We start from the raw sequence: 17665 nt of genomic DNA on the forward strand, positions 1-17665 counted from the left end.
TTGAAACAAAACAACTTTGTTATGTTACTGCAACACATCTACCTGGTGAGGTTTAGAACAAAATCATGGTTTTGTTTGGAAAAAAGTGCGTCTGTACATCATTGAGATAAAGACTGCAATGAAGTTACTTTTGGGATGGATATTGGACACTCGACACTTAGATGTTATCAATCGACTTGATGTCATGTGACTGGTGACTCAAAATAAACAAAGCGTTTTTTTATATAGTCTCAGTATTGATGTTGATTTATTAATGAAAATATGAATAGATGGCGGACATAAATCCAATTTAAAGAGGTGTGTCCTATCATATGTCCACTTTTATCTGGTCTGAAATTGGCGTTAAAACTACAATTATTAGAACAGAGTATTATGCATGATGCTATAATAACACTGTTCACATTTAAGTTCAAATAAAAAAACTGGATATTATTAGCAGTGGAGATGAGTGAATGTCACACTTACTGGCTTTTGCTGGTTTGTTCTCTTTGTCTAAAAAGCGAGAGGAGGAAGAGGAAAAACAGATTAATGTTAAACATTTGACACACACACACACACACACACACACACACACACACACACACACACACACACACACACACACACACACACACACACACACACACACACCATGTATACATCACTTCAGGGGACATTACATTGACTTACATGCATTTCCTGGAGACCATAACCAACACATGCCTGACCCTAACCCTAACCCTAACCACATGTTCACCCCAAAATTAATGATTCCCCTTATGGGGACCTCCATTTTGTCCCCATAAGGGAAGCCAGTCCCCACACGTGACTATGTAAACAGATGTAGGTCCCCACAAGGGTAGTAATGCTAGGACACACACACACACACACACACACACACACACACACACACACACACACACACACACACACACACACACACACACACACACACACACACACACACACACACACACACACACACACACACACACACACACACACACACACACACACACACACACACACACACACACACACACACACACACACACACTTTCTCTATTCCTACCTTCAGACTCTTTCACAGATTTCTTTTCTGCCTTCTCAGAAGTGCCTGAAAGAGAAGAGACAGTCTTATTAAAACCCGTGGAATAACGCTCTGTACTGTGGTGCTAATGAAATCCCCCTGCAGTCATCCTGCTCTCAGTGCACCGCAGCCTGGCGTGTCGCTAATTGGACCTTTTTATAATGCATAAAACAGCCCATTTATTCTTAAATGTGTCAATGTTAATAAATAATTGATAATTAATTCCCTGCTACTGCCACTTGTGTTTAATGACTCCAATCAGTGTCTCAAAAGGCTTTATAAAAATGTTCGACGTGACCATAATACTTTTCTTAATTTCTAAATATTGCTCTTTTTAATAAGGAGGATGTTAATAGAAAGTGCCCACTCGTTTAAAGACTAAAACAACTCAATTCAAATCTTAGACTTACTTTTTGAGTCTGCCGATGATTTTGACCTCGTCTTGGCTGAAAATAAAAAGACAATGAAATCAAGATCCTTTGTTGTTCCAGCTCTTTCCTACATGGCTATAAAAGCTTGTACGGTTTGTAACTTCCGTCTCACATAGTGAAGTTAAATTGAAAGCTCTGTTACCTGCTTCAGGAGATTTGGCCGTCTTCTCCTCTTTCGCCTGAGACGTGACGTTTGCTTTCCTCACATCTTCTAGTCTCGCTCTCAGGCGGCTGATCGGCTCTGGATCTGAACAAAATATCAATAACGTCAATAAAATTCAGTTTTAACATCTGCATAAACAAAACATATAACATGCAAGACCCACTGGATAGAATATAAAGCCTTTATTGTCATTATACGAAGAATATACAAGGAGATTTTTTACGAACACTGTCACACATCAAACAGACAATTAACACACGGACAATCTTACGAGGGGTGATAGATAATTAAAAGCAAGAAGCTATAGAAAGCTATCAAGTGCATCTAAAAAAAGTCTGTTTGTCCATGTATCAAAACTTCTGTAATGCAAGACCCACTGATTCGCACAGTAGATATTATGACGGCACTAGAGGAATACGACGGGCCTCTTTTAGTAGTTTCTTTGTCAATTTTATGTCAATATTTGATTAAAAATCAGCAGTTTTCGAAATGTTGTCCACTGTTGACTCCAAATCAATACAGAATTATTTCTGATATATTATTTTAATTATAAATCTAGCAGTTTCTTCGTTGAAAAGTTAAAAACAATTATAAATAACTTGAAGTTTTTTGCTGGATTTTACATCTTGTATTTTATAAGAATATTGTAAATAAAACAGTTTTAATTTGAACATTTATCCGTCTTGTTTGTTGGCTCTGAATCTGAGAAATGAAATTCAGGTTTAACGTCTGCATGAACAGAAAATATAATGAAAGAGAGAAAATGGATGAAGAAACAAAATATATAAAAACTGAAAGTTGTTTATTTGTTTACCTTTCTTTGCCGTCGGAGTCTTGTCTTTGCTCCTGACGGGAGACGTTTCTGAGAGGAGCAAAAAGAAATGTGTTTCCAATCATTTTTCTATTTGACAAGAATTATGATCAAACGTCTGTGTGTGTGTGTGTGTGTGTGTGTGTGTGTGTGTGTGTGTGTGTGTGTGTGTGTGTGTGTGTGTGTGGCCTAGCATTACTATCCTTGTGGGGACCTAAATATGTCACGTGTGGGGACTCACCTCCCTTATGGGGACAAAATGGAGGTCCCCATAAGGGGGATCATTAATTTTAGGGTGAAGACTTGGTTAGGATAAGGGTTAGGGTTAGGCATGTGTTGGTTATGGTTAAGGTTAGGATAAGTCTCCAGGAAATGCATGTAAGTCAATGTAATGTCCCCTGAAGTGATGTGTGTGTGTGTGTGTGTGTGTGTGTGTGTGTGTGTGTGTGTGTGTGTGTGTGTGTGTGTGTGTGTGTGTGTGTGTGTGTGTGTGTGTGTGTGTGTGTGTGTGTGTGTGTGTGTGTGTGTGTGTGTGTGTGTGGGTGTGTGGGTGTGTGTGTGTACCTGTCTTCTCAGAGGCTGGTGTCCTCTGCTCTCTTGCAGCTGCAGGCTCTGGTTTAATGAGGAAAGAGATTATTGGCCTGAATCTTTTGATTTCAAGCTGAAATATCAGCGGCTCGTTCTCATTAAGGACGGAGAGGATTAGTTTTTAAATGATTTTAATATTTCAACACTCTTTTTTCGGCCCTCTGGACTGATGATGTTTTACCTTTCTTAGCCGCTGCTTTGGTTTTCTCTTTTACAGCTGGCTCTGTAGAAAGAAGGTGAAAAGACATTAAATATGAATCACAATCTGATTACCATTTGGTTGGTTTATAATGTTGCATATATAAATGCAGTAAAGGATTAACGTGTAAAACAAAAAAAAATATATAAAAAACTGCTTTTAAAACTATTAAAAAAATTGTCATATAATATGACAATTTGCAATAAATTCAAAGTACATCATAATTGAAATGGTAAAGCTTCCGGAACATAATGACATCACTATGGAACACTCAAGCTCCTATTGGCTAGCGCTCCAACACATTGTGCGTGATAGGCTAAGGGGCGTGGCATCTCTAAGCAGGTTGACCAATCACAACAGAGCCGGCCAGCTAACCAATCAGAGCAGACTGGGCTCTGGTTTCAGACAGAGGGTGAAAACAGGTGCTGCAGCACAGGCAGTATGAGACACATAAAGAGCTTTTTGAACATTAAAGCATGGAGGCGTGTCCTCTTTAAATTAATGCTATCTTAAAGCCATTTTCACATCATGAGAATTAACAATTGTAACTTTCCTAAGAGAGTGTGTTTCTCGTGTGGTAAATACTTTGCATTCAGCTCAAATGTGTTTTACCTTTCTTAGCCGCTGCAGGACTTTTAGTCTTCTCCTTCACAGCTGGCTCTGTAACAAAAATACAAAATCTTAAAGCTATAAGTTCAAACTTTAATGTTGTACATTTTCTAGGGATCTTGTTTAATTACAAATATTAAATTCTACCAAAATGATCGTTACCTTTCTTTCCAGCTGCAGCCGGTTTGCTTTTCTCTGCAGCTGGCTCTGTAGAAACAAATGCAACTGGTTTTGAATATAAAATAACACAATATTAAACCCAGTTTTCCGTTCTGACGCCAGATAGAAGCTTCATTTTCCACCAACACATTCATTACCTTTCTTAGCCGCCGCAGGACTCGCTGTCTTCTCTTTTTTTGCTAGCGTCTCTGCAAAACAAGTATTGTATGCAGTGTATATTGCATTCAACTGAATATTCCTTAAGAAAACCACATTCAGTTCATGTTTATTTACCTTTCTTCGCGGCACCAGCTTTGGTTTTCTCTTTGGAAGCATCTAGAATTGGATATGTTGTGTTTGTTATTCACATCTAAATGAAGTGTGTAATTATGTTTGTATATTCACGGAGAGCTGCAGCTTGGAGAGTGTGTATAATTTGCAGCGAGAGTGAAGTGCACGTTGTCGAATTAGTGATGTGCAAACATGAATTAGGGGGACTGTGGCTGTGAGGGAGTGCGGTCGTCTTTCAACCAGAAGGTTGTGGGTTCGATCTTAGCCCATGCAGCCAACATGTGGATGTATCCTTGGGCGAGATACTGAACCCTGAGTTGCTCCCGATGGCCAACGGTGTGTGAATGTTAGGTCCTAGAGCAGTGTTTCTCAAACTTTTTCATACCAACTTAACCAATAAAAAAACACTCGCGGACCACCTAACTCCACAAATATCCAAAAACACATAGTTTTTACAAATCGCCTGAAAATGGTACAAACAAGTGGCCACATGTGTGATGAAGGTGTTTATCTGGGCTATATCATGCAATCGAAAGTGAAACTTAACCTCGCTCCATTGCGGAGATATTCCCGCGAGAGTGCGGAAAACTTAAATGTATTTATTTATTTCAAATGTGAAATATACTCACGGACCACTAGGGGGCACTCACGGACCACCAGTGGTCCGCGGACCACACTTTGAGAAGCACTGTCCTAGAGCAAGTGGTACTGCTATGTGTGAATGACATGTAGTATGTAAAGCGCTTTGAGGGGTCGTAAAAACGGGATAAAGCGCTATAAAAGTATTTTAGAAGAAGAAGAATTACCTTTCTTTGTCGTCTGCGCGGCTGCTGCTGCCTCTGAGGGGATAATTGGAGGCAAATGGCCGCGTTGAGTTCATTTTCCGAAGTGAAAGCTTTCTTACAGATCACTGTGACATCACGCAGCTGCAGGTATTCACTGTGAATCCTCCAGTTTACCGACACATGAGGCTTTCATGGAGGAAAGTACGTACCTTTTTCTGAATCCGCAGCCTTTATTTTCTTCGGTGCAGCTGCAAAATATCAGAGTCATTATTATTCGCAGCTTCTGTTTAGAGACAAGTTTAACTACAAATGAAACAGTGTGTACCTTTCTTGGTCTTTATCGCGGGGGCTTTCACTTCTTCCTCGACTGGCTCGGATTCTTTAGGGGAGAAGAGTTTAGTCGTGAAATTGAATGTTTAATAGTTTTATTTAAAGTTTAGTTGGGTAACATTTTAAATCGTATATCTCAACCGTTCAGCTGTATTCAGAAGCATATGATATTCATAGTAATGACGTTCAGACAAAGGCAGCAGTGGAAAGTCAAATACTAATGTTGACCTGGATTTTAAAATGAGTCAAAGCTTTTTTTGATAAATCCAATAAGTCTGTTTCTTCAGTTCTGTGCACAGCCTTACCTGGAATATTCTGATAACATATTTTTACAAGGTGCACCTTTAGGTTTTTCTTAACGCAAGACACTAAAGGCAAATGTTTTATGCAATGGTCAATATTTTAAGAGAATTTGGCTTTCTTGACATGAGTCTCTCCTAAAATGATCAGAAGTTATTATTAGATTACACCTTATGTGCATATATGAACAAAACAACAAACTTGAAATACAAAAGTTATCTGTCATGATGTAATAAATAAACTCGGGGACATTTGTATAGTGATCAAGCTCATTTCTAAATGAGAAATAGAAGCTGTTATGTCTTTGAGGGCCTATATGTTTGAAAGTTTGCCATCATTTCTCACACAGAATGAATATAAGATGGACTCCATGTCATGTTCAAATCTACTGTATAAGAATTAGAGCTGCACAATTAATCTGAATGTAATTGAAGTCCTAATATTGACTATAGTGCAAGAATAGATATTAAGTATTATGGAGCTGCGTAGAAGTCCCGGCCTAGAAATGTACTTCTACGGACTTGGAAAAATGTATTTTGTTTGGTACGGATGCTCTTCACACCATGATCAATTTAAATTCATCTTTGAGAAGGATGAAAATTCTCAATCCCTTTTCATATCACGATCCCATTTGCTGCAGTCAAAAATAGTTATTTTTTAAAGTTATTTGACTCATTACTGATGAAGAGACATGAGAGTCTGAGTTGTGATTAATTGGTCTCTCCTCACGTTGTTCAGCAGCTGGACTCTGAGTCTCCGGCTCAGCGGGAGCTTCAGTCTCTGCAGGCGGAGCTTCAGCTGCTGGTTTCTGCTGCTCTGCTTCTGCTTCTGGTTGGACTGGTGGCATGTGTTGTTCTGGGGGAGGCTGCATGTGTGGGTGCATGTGTGGGTGCATGTGAGGGTGCATGTGTGGGTGCATGTGAGGGTGCATGTGTGGGTACGGCTGGTATTGAAACATTGGGTGCATGTGCTGCTGATAGAGAGGGTGCATGGGGGGGGGAGCTCCAGGGTCCAAAGGGTGAGCGGGGTGAGCCGTCAGAACTGGAGCTGAGGGAGCTGGGAAATGTGAGATGTTTTATATTTAAACAGAAAATATGGAAAACATGGAGAAACATATGATTACTCTGGTAATAAAACATATTAAAGGGGCCTTATTATGCTATTTTCAGGCGTATATCAGTAGTGTCTCTACTTTAAAGAGTCCTCTCCTGCTGATGTTCAGGTGTATATCAGTCTGTAGTGTCTCTACTTTAAAGAGTCCTCTCCTGCTGATGTTCAGGTGTATATCAGCATGTAGTGTCTCTACTTTAAAGAGTCCTCTCCTGCTGATGTTCAGGTGTATATCAGCATGTAGTGTCTCTACTTTAAAGAGTCCTCTCCTGCTGATGTTCAGGTGTATATCAGTATGTAGTGTCTCTACTTTAAAGAGTCCTCTCCTGCTGATGTTCAGGTGTATATCAGCATGTAGTGTCTCTACTTTAAAGAGTCCTCTCCTGCTGATGTTCAGGTGTATATCAGTATGTAGTGTCTCTACTTTAAAGAGTCCTCTCCTGCTGATGTCCAGGTGTATATCAGTATGTAGTGTCTCTACTTTAAAGAGTCCTCTCCTGCTGATGTTCAGGTGTATATCAGTATGTAGTGTCTCTACTTTAAAGAGTCCTCTCCTGCTGATGTTCAGGTGTATATCAGTATGTAAAGTGTAAATACCTGGCATGGTTGCAGGAGGGTACGGGTTGTCCGTGACAACGTGATGAACTGAAAGATAAATGTGTTTTAATCAGGTTGTTATAGAATTATGATATGTATTTCCCCTCAATAATAATAACAGAGTTACTTACCGTACCAGCCGGGAGGGGACGGGCAGTAAACTGGTGCAGGTCTGCAGGGTCCGACTGCAACACAACAACACATGGGTATTAGTGGCAGAGATGGCAGAAGTACTCACATCCTTTACTCAAGTAGAAGTAGATACTTGTGTTTAAAAATACTCTGGTAAAAGTAAAAGTACTGACTAAACTTCTTTACTCAAGTAAAAGTAAAAAGGGCTTTGAAATGTACTTAAGTAAAAAGTACCCATAACTAGCAGCTGTTTTAAAGAGTACCTGACCTCCCTTTATATTAATAGAACAATAATACAGGTAGAAAGAAAGAAAGTACAGGTATTTGTGTTCAACATGTAAGAAGTAGAAAGTACAGGTATTTGTGTTCAACATGTGAGAAGTAGAAAGTACAGGTATTTGTGTTCAACATGTAAGAAGTAGAAAGTACAGGTATTTGGGTTCAACATGTAAGAAGTAGAAAGTACAGGTATTTGTGTTCAACATGTGAGAAGTAGAAAGTACAGGTATTTGTGTTCAACATGTGAGAAGTAGAAAGTACAGGTATTTGTGTTCAAAATGTAAGAAGTAGAAAGTACAGGTATTTGTGTTCAACATGTGAGAAGTAGAAAGTACAGGTATTTGTGTTCAACATGTAAGAAGTAGAAAGTACAGGTATTTGTGTTCAACATGTAAGAAGTAGAAAGTACAGGTATTTGTGTTCAAAATGTAAGAAGTAGAAAGTACAGGTATTTGTGTTCAAAATGTAAGAAGTAGAAAGTACAGGTATTTGTGTTCAACATGTAAGAAGTAGAAAGTACAGGTATTTGTGTTCAACATGTAAGAAGTAGAAAGTACAGGTATTTGTGTTCAAAATGTAAGAAGTAGAAAGTACAGGTATTTGTGTTCAACATGTGAGAAGTAGAAAGTACAGGTACTTGTGTTAAAAATGTAAGAAGTCAAAGTAAAAAGTCGTGGAGTAAAGTACTGATACCAGAAACATGTACTTAAGTATTTGTACTCCACTACTTCCCACCTCTGATCATTGGGTTATTTTTCTTGAGTATTTATCCAAGTATATTCACATGTTTATAGGAAAAAACTTTACAATTCATAATGGATATCATAGTGTCACCTTCTCCAGATTCTGTGACTTCTTCCTGTTTTTTGGTCTCTGGCTCTTCTTCTGCTTCTGTCTCTGTAGAAAAAACAAAAATAACTCATCTGAATTAGGGGTTTAAGGTCTTTACAGATGTTTTTATATGATGGGCAATAAAAACGACAACACTTGACATACGAAGATAATGTGTTTGCATTGTCTTTACTTTGCACTTGCAAGATTTGAGGTGAAAATCAAATCTCTAAAAGATAATCCATCAACACTTGAATATATTTGAATCGTACTTGACAACAGTAGTCTTTAAATGGTTCATATAATAATAATAATAATAAAGTATTTCTCTGTAAATATTTTCATCTGGCTCTTATGACAGTATGAGTTTGAGTCTGAAGTTATTATAGTTGCAGCAAATTCTTCATCTTACCTTTTTTGGGAGTCTTGGTGGCAATCTTTGCTGCTCTCTTGGCTTTATATTGGAATATTAAAGAAAAAGACATCCTATTTATAAAGGTTGTGACAGAAATAGTGACAAAAATGCATTAATATCAGACACGCAAATCAACAAATTGAAGCAGATATTTATTTTATAATGTTGACTTTTTCTTTTTTTCCCTATTGGCAATTTTCTTACATTTTAAGCTTAATCAACAAAGGTTTGTTAAAAGTGATCCTTCTTTTTATGGCGGAAAACTACTCTATACGAAGCCACTGCTAACAGCTGGTTAGCTTCGCATAGCTTAGCTTAGCATAGCTTAGCATAAAGACTGAAAACAGGGGGAAACTGCTAGCCTAGCTTAGTCACCGTGTCACAAGCTACACGTACCAGACTCTACAGTTCAGTGATTAACATGTAAGATTCGCTGGTAAATGAGATTACCTCTGAGAAGACCAGGGAGTTTCGCGGCGCGTCTGGCTTTGGGCTCAAAGAACGCCATTCTGGGGAGACCTGGATAATATAACACATGCTCATATTGTAATTATTAACATCACAATAACACCAAAGATTCTACAAATTAACTTAAAGATGATGTGTTACAGTGTGAGTGTTACCTTTTCTTATTGGCTTTTCACCGGTCATCAAAGCTTCACGCTCTTAAAAAAAGAAGTAAAACATTAACAAACAATACAAATATGTATAGATGTTTTATTTGGCTTTTCTCCATTATGCACAAGCACACGCTTTGTTATAGCCATACACACATATTTAGTATCACATTTTAAAGGCTTGGATGGTGAATTCCCCCTCAAATGTAGCATTGACTCGAAATGCAGCCTCCAACCGATGTTTAGTTTTTGTTGCTTGATTTCTATTTGGACTCCTAACTTGTATAAGGATTTTTTATGTGGTTTAAGGGAAAGAAAGAGTCTAACATTCACATTTCTCTGTACCTTTTTTGCTTCTTACAGATGAAACTCTCTTTGGGGGATCTGAGAAAAGAAATAAGACATTACGAAATAATCACTTATCATAAATAATTAATAATTACAGAAGTGCATATATCAAAGAAATAGTACATAACATCCTGGTGATGAAGCTCAGCGCAAGTTCAACCAGGAAGACCTTCTTTACTCATTAATTTACTATTTCTATGTTACTACTCCCTCTCCTCTCAATAAGTGATTGGGGGCGTCACTCCCCAGCTTAACCAATCACTTCGCTCTATTCTCACAAGCCTATCATAGCGCTCCCCTAACCCTTTTAAATCTGCTCTCCCCTCTGACAGCTGTCATTTCAGGTGACTCGACGCAACCCTCCTCCACCCCTTTGCACCTCCTGTCCCTCTGAATCCAGGGTCAAGCTAAGCCCCTCCCCTTCAGACCGAACCCAACTATCCATTCACCACCACCAGGGTCAAGCTAAGCCCCTCCCCTTCAGACCGACCCAACTATCCATTCACCACCACCAGGGTCAAGCTAAGCCACTCCCCTTCAGACCGACCCCAACTATCCATTCACCACCACCAGGGTCAAGTTAAGCCCCTCCCCTTCAGACCGAACCCAACTATCCATTCACCACCACCAGGGTCAAGCTAAGCCCCTCCCCTTCAGACTGACCCAACTATCCATTCACCACCACCAGGGTCAAGCTAAGCCCCTCCCCTTCAGACCGACCCCAACTATCCATTCACCACCACCAGGGTCAAGCTAAGCCCCTCCCCTTCAGACTGACCCAACTATCCATTCACCACCACCAGGGTCAAGCTAAGCCCCTCCCCTTCAGACCGACCCCAACTATCCATTCACCACCACCAGGGTCAAGCTAAGCCACTCCCCTTCAGACCGACCCCAACTATCTATTCACCACCACCAGGGTCAAGCTAAGCCCCTCCCCTTCAGACAGAACCTAACTATCCATTCACCACCACCAGGGTCAAGGTAAGCCCCTTCCCTTCAGACCGACCCCAACCATCCATTCACCACCACCAGGGTCAAGCTAAGCCCCTCCCCTTCAGACCGACCCCAACTATCCATTCACCACCACCAGGGTCAAGCTAAGCCCCTCCCCTTCAGACCGATCCCAACCATCCATTCACCACCACCAAGGTCAAACTAAGCCCCTCCCCTTCAGACCGACCCCAACCATCCATTCACCACCACCAGGGTCAAGCTAAGCCACTCCCCTTCAGACCGACCCCAACCATCCATTCACCACCACCAGGGTCAAGCTAAGCCCCTCCCCTTCAGACCGACCCCAACTATCCATTCACCACCACCACCAGGGTCAAGCTCCTCCCCTTCAGACCGACCCCAACTATCCATTCACCACCACCAGGGTCAAGCTAAGCCCCTCCCCTTCAGACCGACCACAACTATCTATTCACCACCACCAGGGTCAAGCTAAGCCCCTCCCCTTCAGACCGAACCCAACTATCCATTCACCACCACCAGGGTCAAGCTAAGCCCCTCCCCTTCAGACCGACCCCAACTATCCATTCACCACCACCAGGGTCAAGTTAAGCCCCTCCCCATCAGACCGAACCCAACTATCCATTCACCACGACCAGGGTCAAGCTAAGCCCCTCCCCTTCAGACCGAACCCAACTATCCATTCACCACCACCAGGGTCAAGCTAAGCCCCTCCCCTTCAGACCGACCCCAACTATCCATTCACCACCACCAGGGTCAAGCTAAGCCACTCCCCTTCAGACCGACCCCAACTATCTATTCACCACCACCAGGGTCAAGCTAAGCCCCTCCCCTTCAGACCGACCCAACTATCCATTCACCACCACCAGGGTCAAGCTAAGCCCCTCCCCTTCAGACAGAACCTAACTATCCATTCACCACCACCAGGGTCAAGGTAAGCCCCTTCCCTTCAGACCGACCCCAACCATCCATTCACCACCACCAGGGTCAAGCTAAGCCCCTCCCCTTCAGACCGACCCCAACTATCCATTCACCACCACCAGGGTCAAGCTAAGCCCCTCCCCTTCAGACCGATCCCAACCATCCATTCACCACCACCAAGGTCAAACTAAGCCCCTCCCCTTCAGACCGACCCCAACCATCCATTCACCACCACCAGGGTCAAGCTAAGCCACTCCCCTTCAGACCGACCCCAACCATCCATTCACCACCACCAGGGTCAAGCTAAGCCCCTCCCCTTCAGACCGACCCCAACTATCCATTCACCACCACCACCAGGGTCAAGCTCCTCCCCTTCAGACCGACCCCAACTATCCATTCACCACCACCAGGGTCAAGCTAAGCCCCTCCCCTTCAGACCGACCACAACTATCTATTCACCACCACCAGGGTCAAGCTAAGCCCCTCCCCTTCAGACCGAACCCAACTATCCATTCACCACCACCAGGGTCAAGCTAAGCCCCTCCCCTTCAGACCGACCCCAACTATCCATTCACCACCACCAGGGTCAAGTTAAGCCCCTCCCCATCAGACCGAACCCAACTATCCATTCACCACGACCAGGGTCAAGCTAAGCCCCTCCCCTTCAGACCGAACCCAACTATCCATTCACCACCACCAGGGTCAAGGTAAGCCCCTTCCCTTCAGACCGACCCCAACCATCCATTCACCACCACCAGGGTCAAGCTAAGCCCCTCCCCTTCAGACCGACCCCAACTATCCATTCACCACCACCAGGGTCAAGCTAAGCCCCTCCCCTTCAGACCGATCCCAACCATCCATTCACCACCACCAAGGTCAAACTAAGCCCCTCCCCTTCAGACCGACCCCAACCATCCATTCACCACCACCAGGGTCAAGCTAAGCCCCTCCCCTTCAGACCGACCCCAACTATCCATTCACCACCACCACCAGGGTCAAGCTAAGCCCCTCCCCTTCAGACCGACCCCAACTATCCATTCACCACCACCAGGGTCAAGCTAAGCCCCTCCCCTTCAGACCGACCCCAACCATCCATTCACCACCACCAGGGTCAAGCTAAGCCCCTCCCCTTCAGACCGACCCCAACTATCCATTCACCACCACCACCAGGGTCAAGCTAAGCCCCTCCCCTTCAGACCGACCCCAACTATCCATTCACCACCACCAGGGTCAAGCTAAGCCCCTCCCCTTCAGACCGACCACAACTATCTATTCACCACCATCAGGGTCAAGCTAAGCCCCTCCCCTTCAGACCGAACCCAACTATCCATTCACCACCACCAGGGTCAAGCTAAGCCCCTCCCCTTCAGACCGACCCCAACTATCCATTCACCACCACCAGGGTCAAGTTAAGCCCCTCCCCATCAGACCGAACCCAACTATCCATTCACCACCACCAGGGTCAAGCTAAGCCCCTCCCCTTCAGACCGACCCCAACTATCCATTCACCACCACCAGGGTCAAGTTAAGCCCCTCCCCATCAGACCGAACCCAACTATCCATTCACCACCACCAGGGTCAAGCTAAGCCCCTCCCCTTCAGACCGAACCCAACTATCCATTCACCACCACCAGGGTCAAGCTAAGCCACTCCCCTTCAGACCGACCCCAACTATCCATTCACCACCACCAGGGTCAAGCTAAGCCCCTCCCCTTCAGACCGACCCCAACCATCCATTCACCACCACCAGGGTCAAGCTAAGCCACTCCCCTTCAGACCGACCTCAACCATCCATTCACCACCACCAGGGTCAAGCTAAGCCCCTCCCCTTCAGACCGACCCCAACTATCCATTCAGCACCACCAGTGTCTAGACCCCGGGGGGTTTCATCGGATCGGTTCTTCCCTCCCGAATGATACTCCTGCACAGCGTGGCCTAATCGCCAAAACTCCATTACATTCATTTGTGTTTTCCTGGCAATAAATATGTATTCTTTCATCAGAACCGTCGCTCCTGATTGAACTGCAGTAAGTCAAAAACGTATATTCAGTATGAATGTAGTATGTTGTATAGGTAGGAACAAGCAAATAAAAAATCTTTAGAGTCTACAGTTTCTCTACTTTGTGTATTTTAAATGCATTTTCTTTCATGTAAAGACAATAATTGAACATGCTAAAGTATCTCAAACCTTTTTTCTCCACAGTCTTGGTGTCAGGCTCTTTGGCCTTTCCAGAGTGCATACAGGGACACTCTGAAGACACAAAGAAAGCCGGTAAATGTGATATAAAAGCTTTGAGTATCCTATTCATTATATTCATTATCGGTTAAGTATGAGATGTAATGGAGATATGTGCAATTAAACACCCTAATAAACTATCTGAATGACTTGAGAGGAAGTAAAGTATATATAACTGACATATCTAGAGAGAGTTCATGTATTATAAATGAACAAGCTAAACACACCAAACACCCTTAAAATACTCTTAACCCTTATTATTAAATGGTCCAAAACACGTTATTTCCTCAGTCAAAACATTAGTTTAAAATGAGTTACAAATATATATGACAACGGGGAAAATAATGGTAGGAATGAAAAGCTTTTGAGAGTAGAATAAGCTATTTGTATTGAATTGAACTCGTCATCCTCTGACCTGCTGCTTCAGTCTCTTCCTCCTCAGCTTCAGGGACGGGTTTGATCACATCCACCGACGCCTTCTCCTCCTCATCGTCGTCTTCATCGTACTCTTCCTCTTTTTTATCTTCAGGCTCGTCCACAGATTTCTTCAGTTCAGGTGTTGGCTCTTCATCTTCCCCTTCATCATCATCTTCCTCGAGAGCAGCAGGCTGAGAGAGGACTGAGGAGAAACTGATTTTATTTTGTGAGCTGAAACATGATGAAGATGCCCCGGCAATACGAGGGCGAAAACGGTCGTGTGCGTTACTGTTTAGTGGCATATAGACTGTTCGGCCACACGAGGACGACCGAATACGGCACTAAACGACTGCGGAAACGATAACGGGTCCCAAGGTGGATAGAACGGCATACGCAACACTCTGGGGGGTCCCACGGCTCCGTGTGTACGCCCTATACGACCATTTTCTGATAATGATGAGGCAATAGCCCCGCCTCCCCCCACCTCTGCTGCTCACCCCGCGTCAAAGTAAACTGCACACTGAATTCAGATTATTTACCTTTCTCTCGATATGGACCTAAACGTGAGTGAAGTCTAATCTGACAGGACGGAGACACCTCTCAAACTACCTAAACTAGTTATACATATGTTTATTTTTACTGTCGGCCGGGTCACTCATTACTGGATCAGCTGCTGCATGAGACACACTGCCGCTGTCCGAAGAGAGGGAGGAAAGAGAGAGGCTCCGTGTATTTTATTATTATAATATATCGAGTCGTTATTCATTTGTTTTAAAGCTCAATAAATAACAAAGAAGACCTTTGACCGGCACTTTTATAATTTTGTTGGAAGATTTAAACTTTAATTCACGTTGACTGGCGAAAAACTCTGCCCGGTTCCCTCGGCCCCCGCCGCTGAGAATAAACAGAAGGGCAACCATGACAACCATGCTTCTTCACTGCTTTTGTGGAGGAAGTTACAGCGCCACGTACAGGCTCCTGCATATGTACTGCAGCTTCTCCAGCGGCTGGAGCTAAACGAAGCGGTCTCGTGTGGACAGACACTATTCGGTGAATATTGCGTGTGGACGGAAGCTTTTTTGCGATTGCGTTAATCCTATGCGTTTAGCCATTTGCATCCTCGTGTGGCCGGGGCATCAGAGTTATCGATATATTAACTGACAGGAGTCAAAGTATTTCTACCTAAAAACTGTAAGGAATAGTTTGTGGTTGTTTCGTTGATCAGATTCAGGTTTGGCTTGATTGAGAAATATAATAGGACAATATAAATTAAGGCTAAAGTGCAACAAAACAAAATCTGATGGACCTTTGTGACCCAAAACTAGGTACCTATATTACAATTTGTTTGATAGAGACCAATGTGTGGATTTTTTGATATCTAAGACGATAAATATGAGTGGATAAAAAGCACCTAATTTAGCTTTAAAATTCAAAAATAAATTCAATTTATGTTGGATTTTATCAAATGTTATTCATATATACGTTTTTCCTTGATTTCTTTGCAGCACCACGTTTGAGTGAAATGTAAGTTTACGTCGTCCAGCTTTTAACAAATATTATGCAAATATGAGACATGTCATGTTTTGCTGCTCAGAGAAAGAAGGTGGGAAAAGTAACACTATTGATTTCAGGTCCCTTAAAAATAATAATATTTTTAGAGAAACAGGGACATTTTTACAATGTTTAAATTAGTTTTAATTGTGTGTGTGTGTGTGTGTGTGTGTGTGTGTGTGTGTGTGTGTGTGTGTGTGTGTGTGTGTGTGTGTGTGTGTGTGTGTGTGTGTGTGTGTGTGTGTGTGTGTGTGTGTGTGTGTGTGTGTGTGTGTGTGGTGTGTGTGTGTGTGTGTGTGTGTGTGTGTGTGTGTGTGTGTGTGTGTGTGTGTGTGTGTGTGTGTGTGTGTGTGTGTGTCACCAATGTTTTCTGCCTCATCCTCCTCTGAGTCGTCTTCCTCTGAAGCTGATGTGATGTCATCTTCCTCTTCCTCCCTCTTCACTGCCTCCTTCTGGACGGTAAGCACCGCTGCAGAGGAAGCTGCAAGTACACAGTGTAGTATAAGTACGCAGTATAGCATAAGTACACAGTACATAAGTACACATATAAGTACACTTTTTTACGTATGTATTGTATACTGACAACATGTTGGCATATAACAGGACTGTTGGATGAATGGATGTTATGAGAAAAAACAATAGAAATATGTAAATGCACAACAGCAATGTCATCTATTATTACAAATTAGATTTATCCTGATACATTTTTATTAAAATACAACACACATTTTTTTAAAGGGACACTACCTATTTTATAGTATAGATATATATATATAGTATAGATATTTTTTTTATAATATATTATTAATTATTTTTATTTAATTTAAAGGGGACCTATCATGCAAAATGCACTTTGTGATGTCTTTTATACATAACTATGTGGCCCCGGTGTGTCGGGGAACTCCCGCAGCGTCAGGAAATAAAACCCTCTCTCTTTTCCTCCGTACCCAAATCTCTAAAAACGGGGAACAACGGAGCTGATCCAGATTTACGTCCGATATGACGTAATATCTGAAATGTGGACCCACAGGCCAATCAGAAACGTTGCTGTCAGAAACAATGCCCGACTGTTTTGGACGTAATATGGTCGGTGTTTACATTAGCATCGCTAACACTCAGAGCTAACCTGTGCTGGAGAGCATGTGTGTGAAGAAGCAGGAAGTAGAAAGGAACTCACCTTGTGGTATAACTGGCAAGAGAGAAAGCCTTTGAGCTCCAGACTGTTTCAGATCCTTGATAATCCATGATATGGCGTTTCATCACGGCAGCATTTAGTTTAGACAGTAGCTGCCGGGTCCCGCATAAGCTCCGCCCCCTCCTTTTTTATTTATCTTTTTTTTTTTTTTTTTATACCCCAAATCAGCACTTTTGAAACAGGAAGTGAAATAGAGGGATATGAGGCATGGCTAGAATGGGTGATCTGTTTGGTATTTTGAGCAAAACACTTCATAGACATGTTTTTAATATATTTGTATATATCTGAGAGACCTTTGCTATTGCC

The 17665-nt window shown here is 42.4% G+C and overlaps 1 protein-coding gene across 2 annotated transcripts in view; it reads right to left on the reverse strand.

Annotated features, from left to right (window-relative positions):
• Positions 1-17665, reverse strand: part of LOC117440333 (microtubule-associated protein futsch-like) — a 50145-nt gene that overhangs the window by 11102 nt on the left and 21378 nt on the right. For both annotated transcript variants that reach the window (XM_071201904.1, XM_071201903.1), the window contains 25 exons: positions 16526-16645; positions 14612-14815; positions 14149-14211; positions 10062-10100; positions 9723-9764; positions 9550-9618; positions 9097-9138; positions 8688-8750; positions 7574-7627; positions 7443-7490; positions 6465-6791; positions 5431-5484; positions 5315-5353; positions 5127-5159; positions 4324-4365; positions 4188-4238; positions 4033-4077; positions 3874-3921; positions 3244-3285; positions 3039-3086; positions 2478-2525; positions 1643-1747; positions 1480-1515; positions 1052-1096; positions 466-492 (listed from right to left, as the gene is read on the reverse strand). In XM_071201904.1, coding sequence (XP_071058005.1) covers positions 466-492; positions 1052-1096; positions 1480-1515; positions 1643-1747; positions 2478-2525; positions 3039-3086; positions 3244-3285; positions 3874-3921; positions 4033-4077; positions 4188-4238; positions 4324-4365; positions 5127-5159; positions 5315-5353; positions 5431-5484; positions 6465-6791; positions 7443-7490; positions 7574-7627; positions 8688-8750; positions 9097-9138; positions 9550-9618; positions 9723-9764; positions 10062-10100; positions 14149-14211; positions 14612-14815; positions 16526-16645 — 1734 coding nt within the window. The remainder of the gene's footprint in view (positions 1-465; positions 493-1051; positions 1097-1479; positions 1516-1642; positions 1748-2477; positions 2526-3038; positions 3087-3243; positions 3286-3873; positions 3922-4032; positions 4078-4187; positions 4239-4323; positions 4366-5126; positions 5160-5314; positions 5354-5430; positions 5485-6464; positions 6792-7442; positions 7491-7573; positions 7628-8687; positions 8751-9096; positions 9139-9549; positions 9619-9722; positions 9765-10061; positions 10101-14148; positions 14212-14611; positions 14816-16525; positions 16646-17665) is intronic.

Source organism: Pseudochaenichthys georgianus, chromosome 24 (genome assembly GCF_902827115.2).
Source record: "Pseudochaenichthys georgianus chromosome 24, fPseGeo1.2, whole genome shotgun sequence".
Lineage (NCBI taxonomy): Eukaryota > Metazoa > Chordata > Actinopteri > Perciformes > Channichthyidae > Pseudochaenichthys > Pseudochaenichthys georgianus.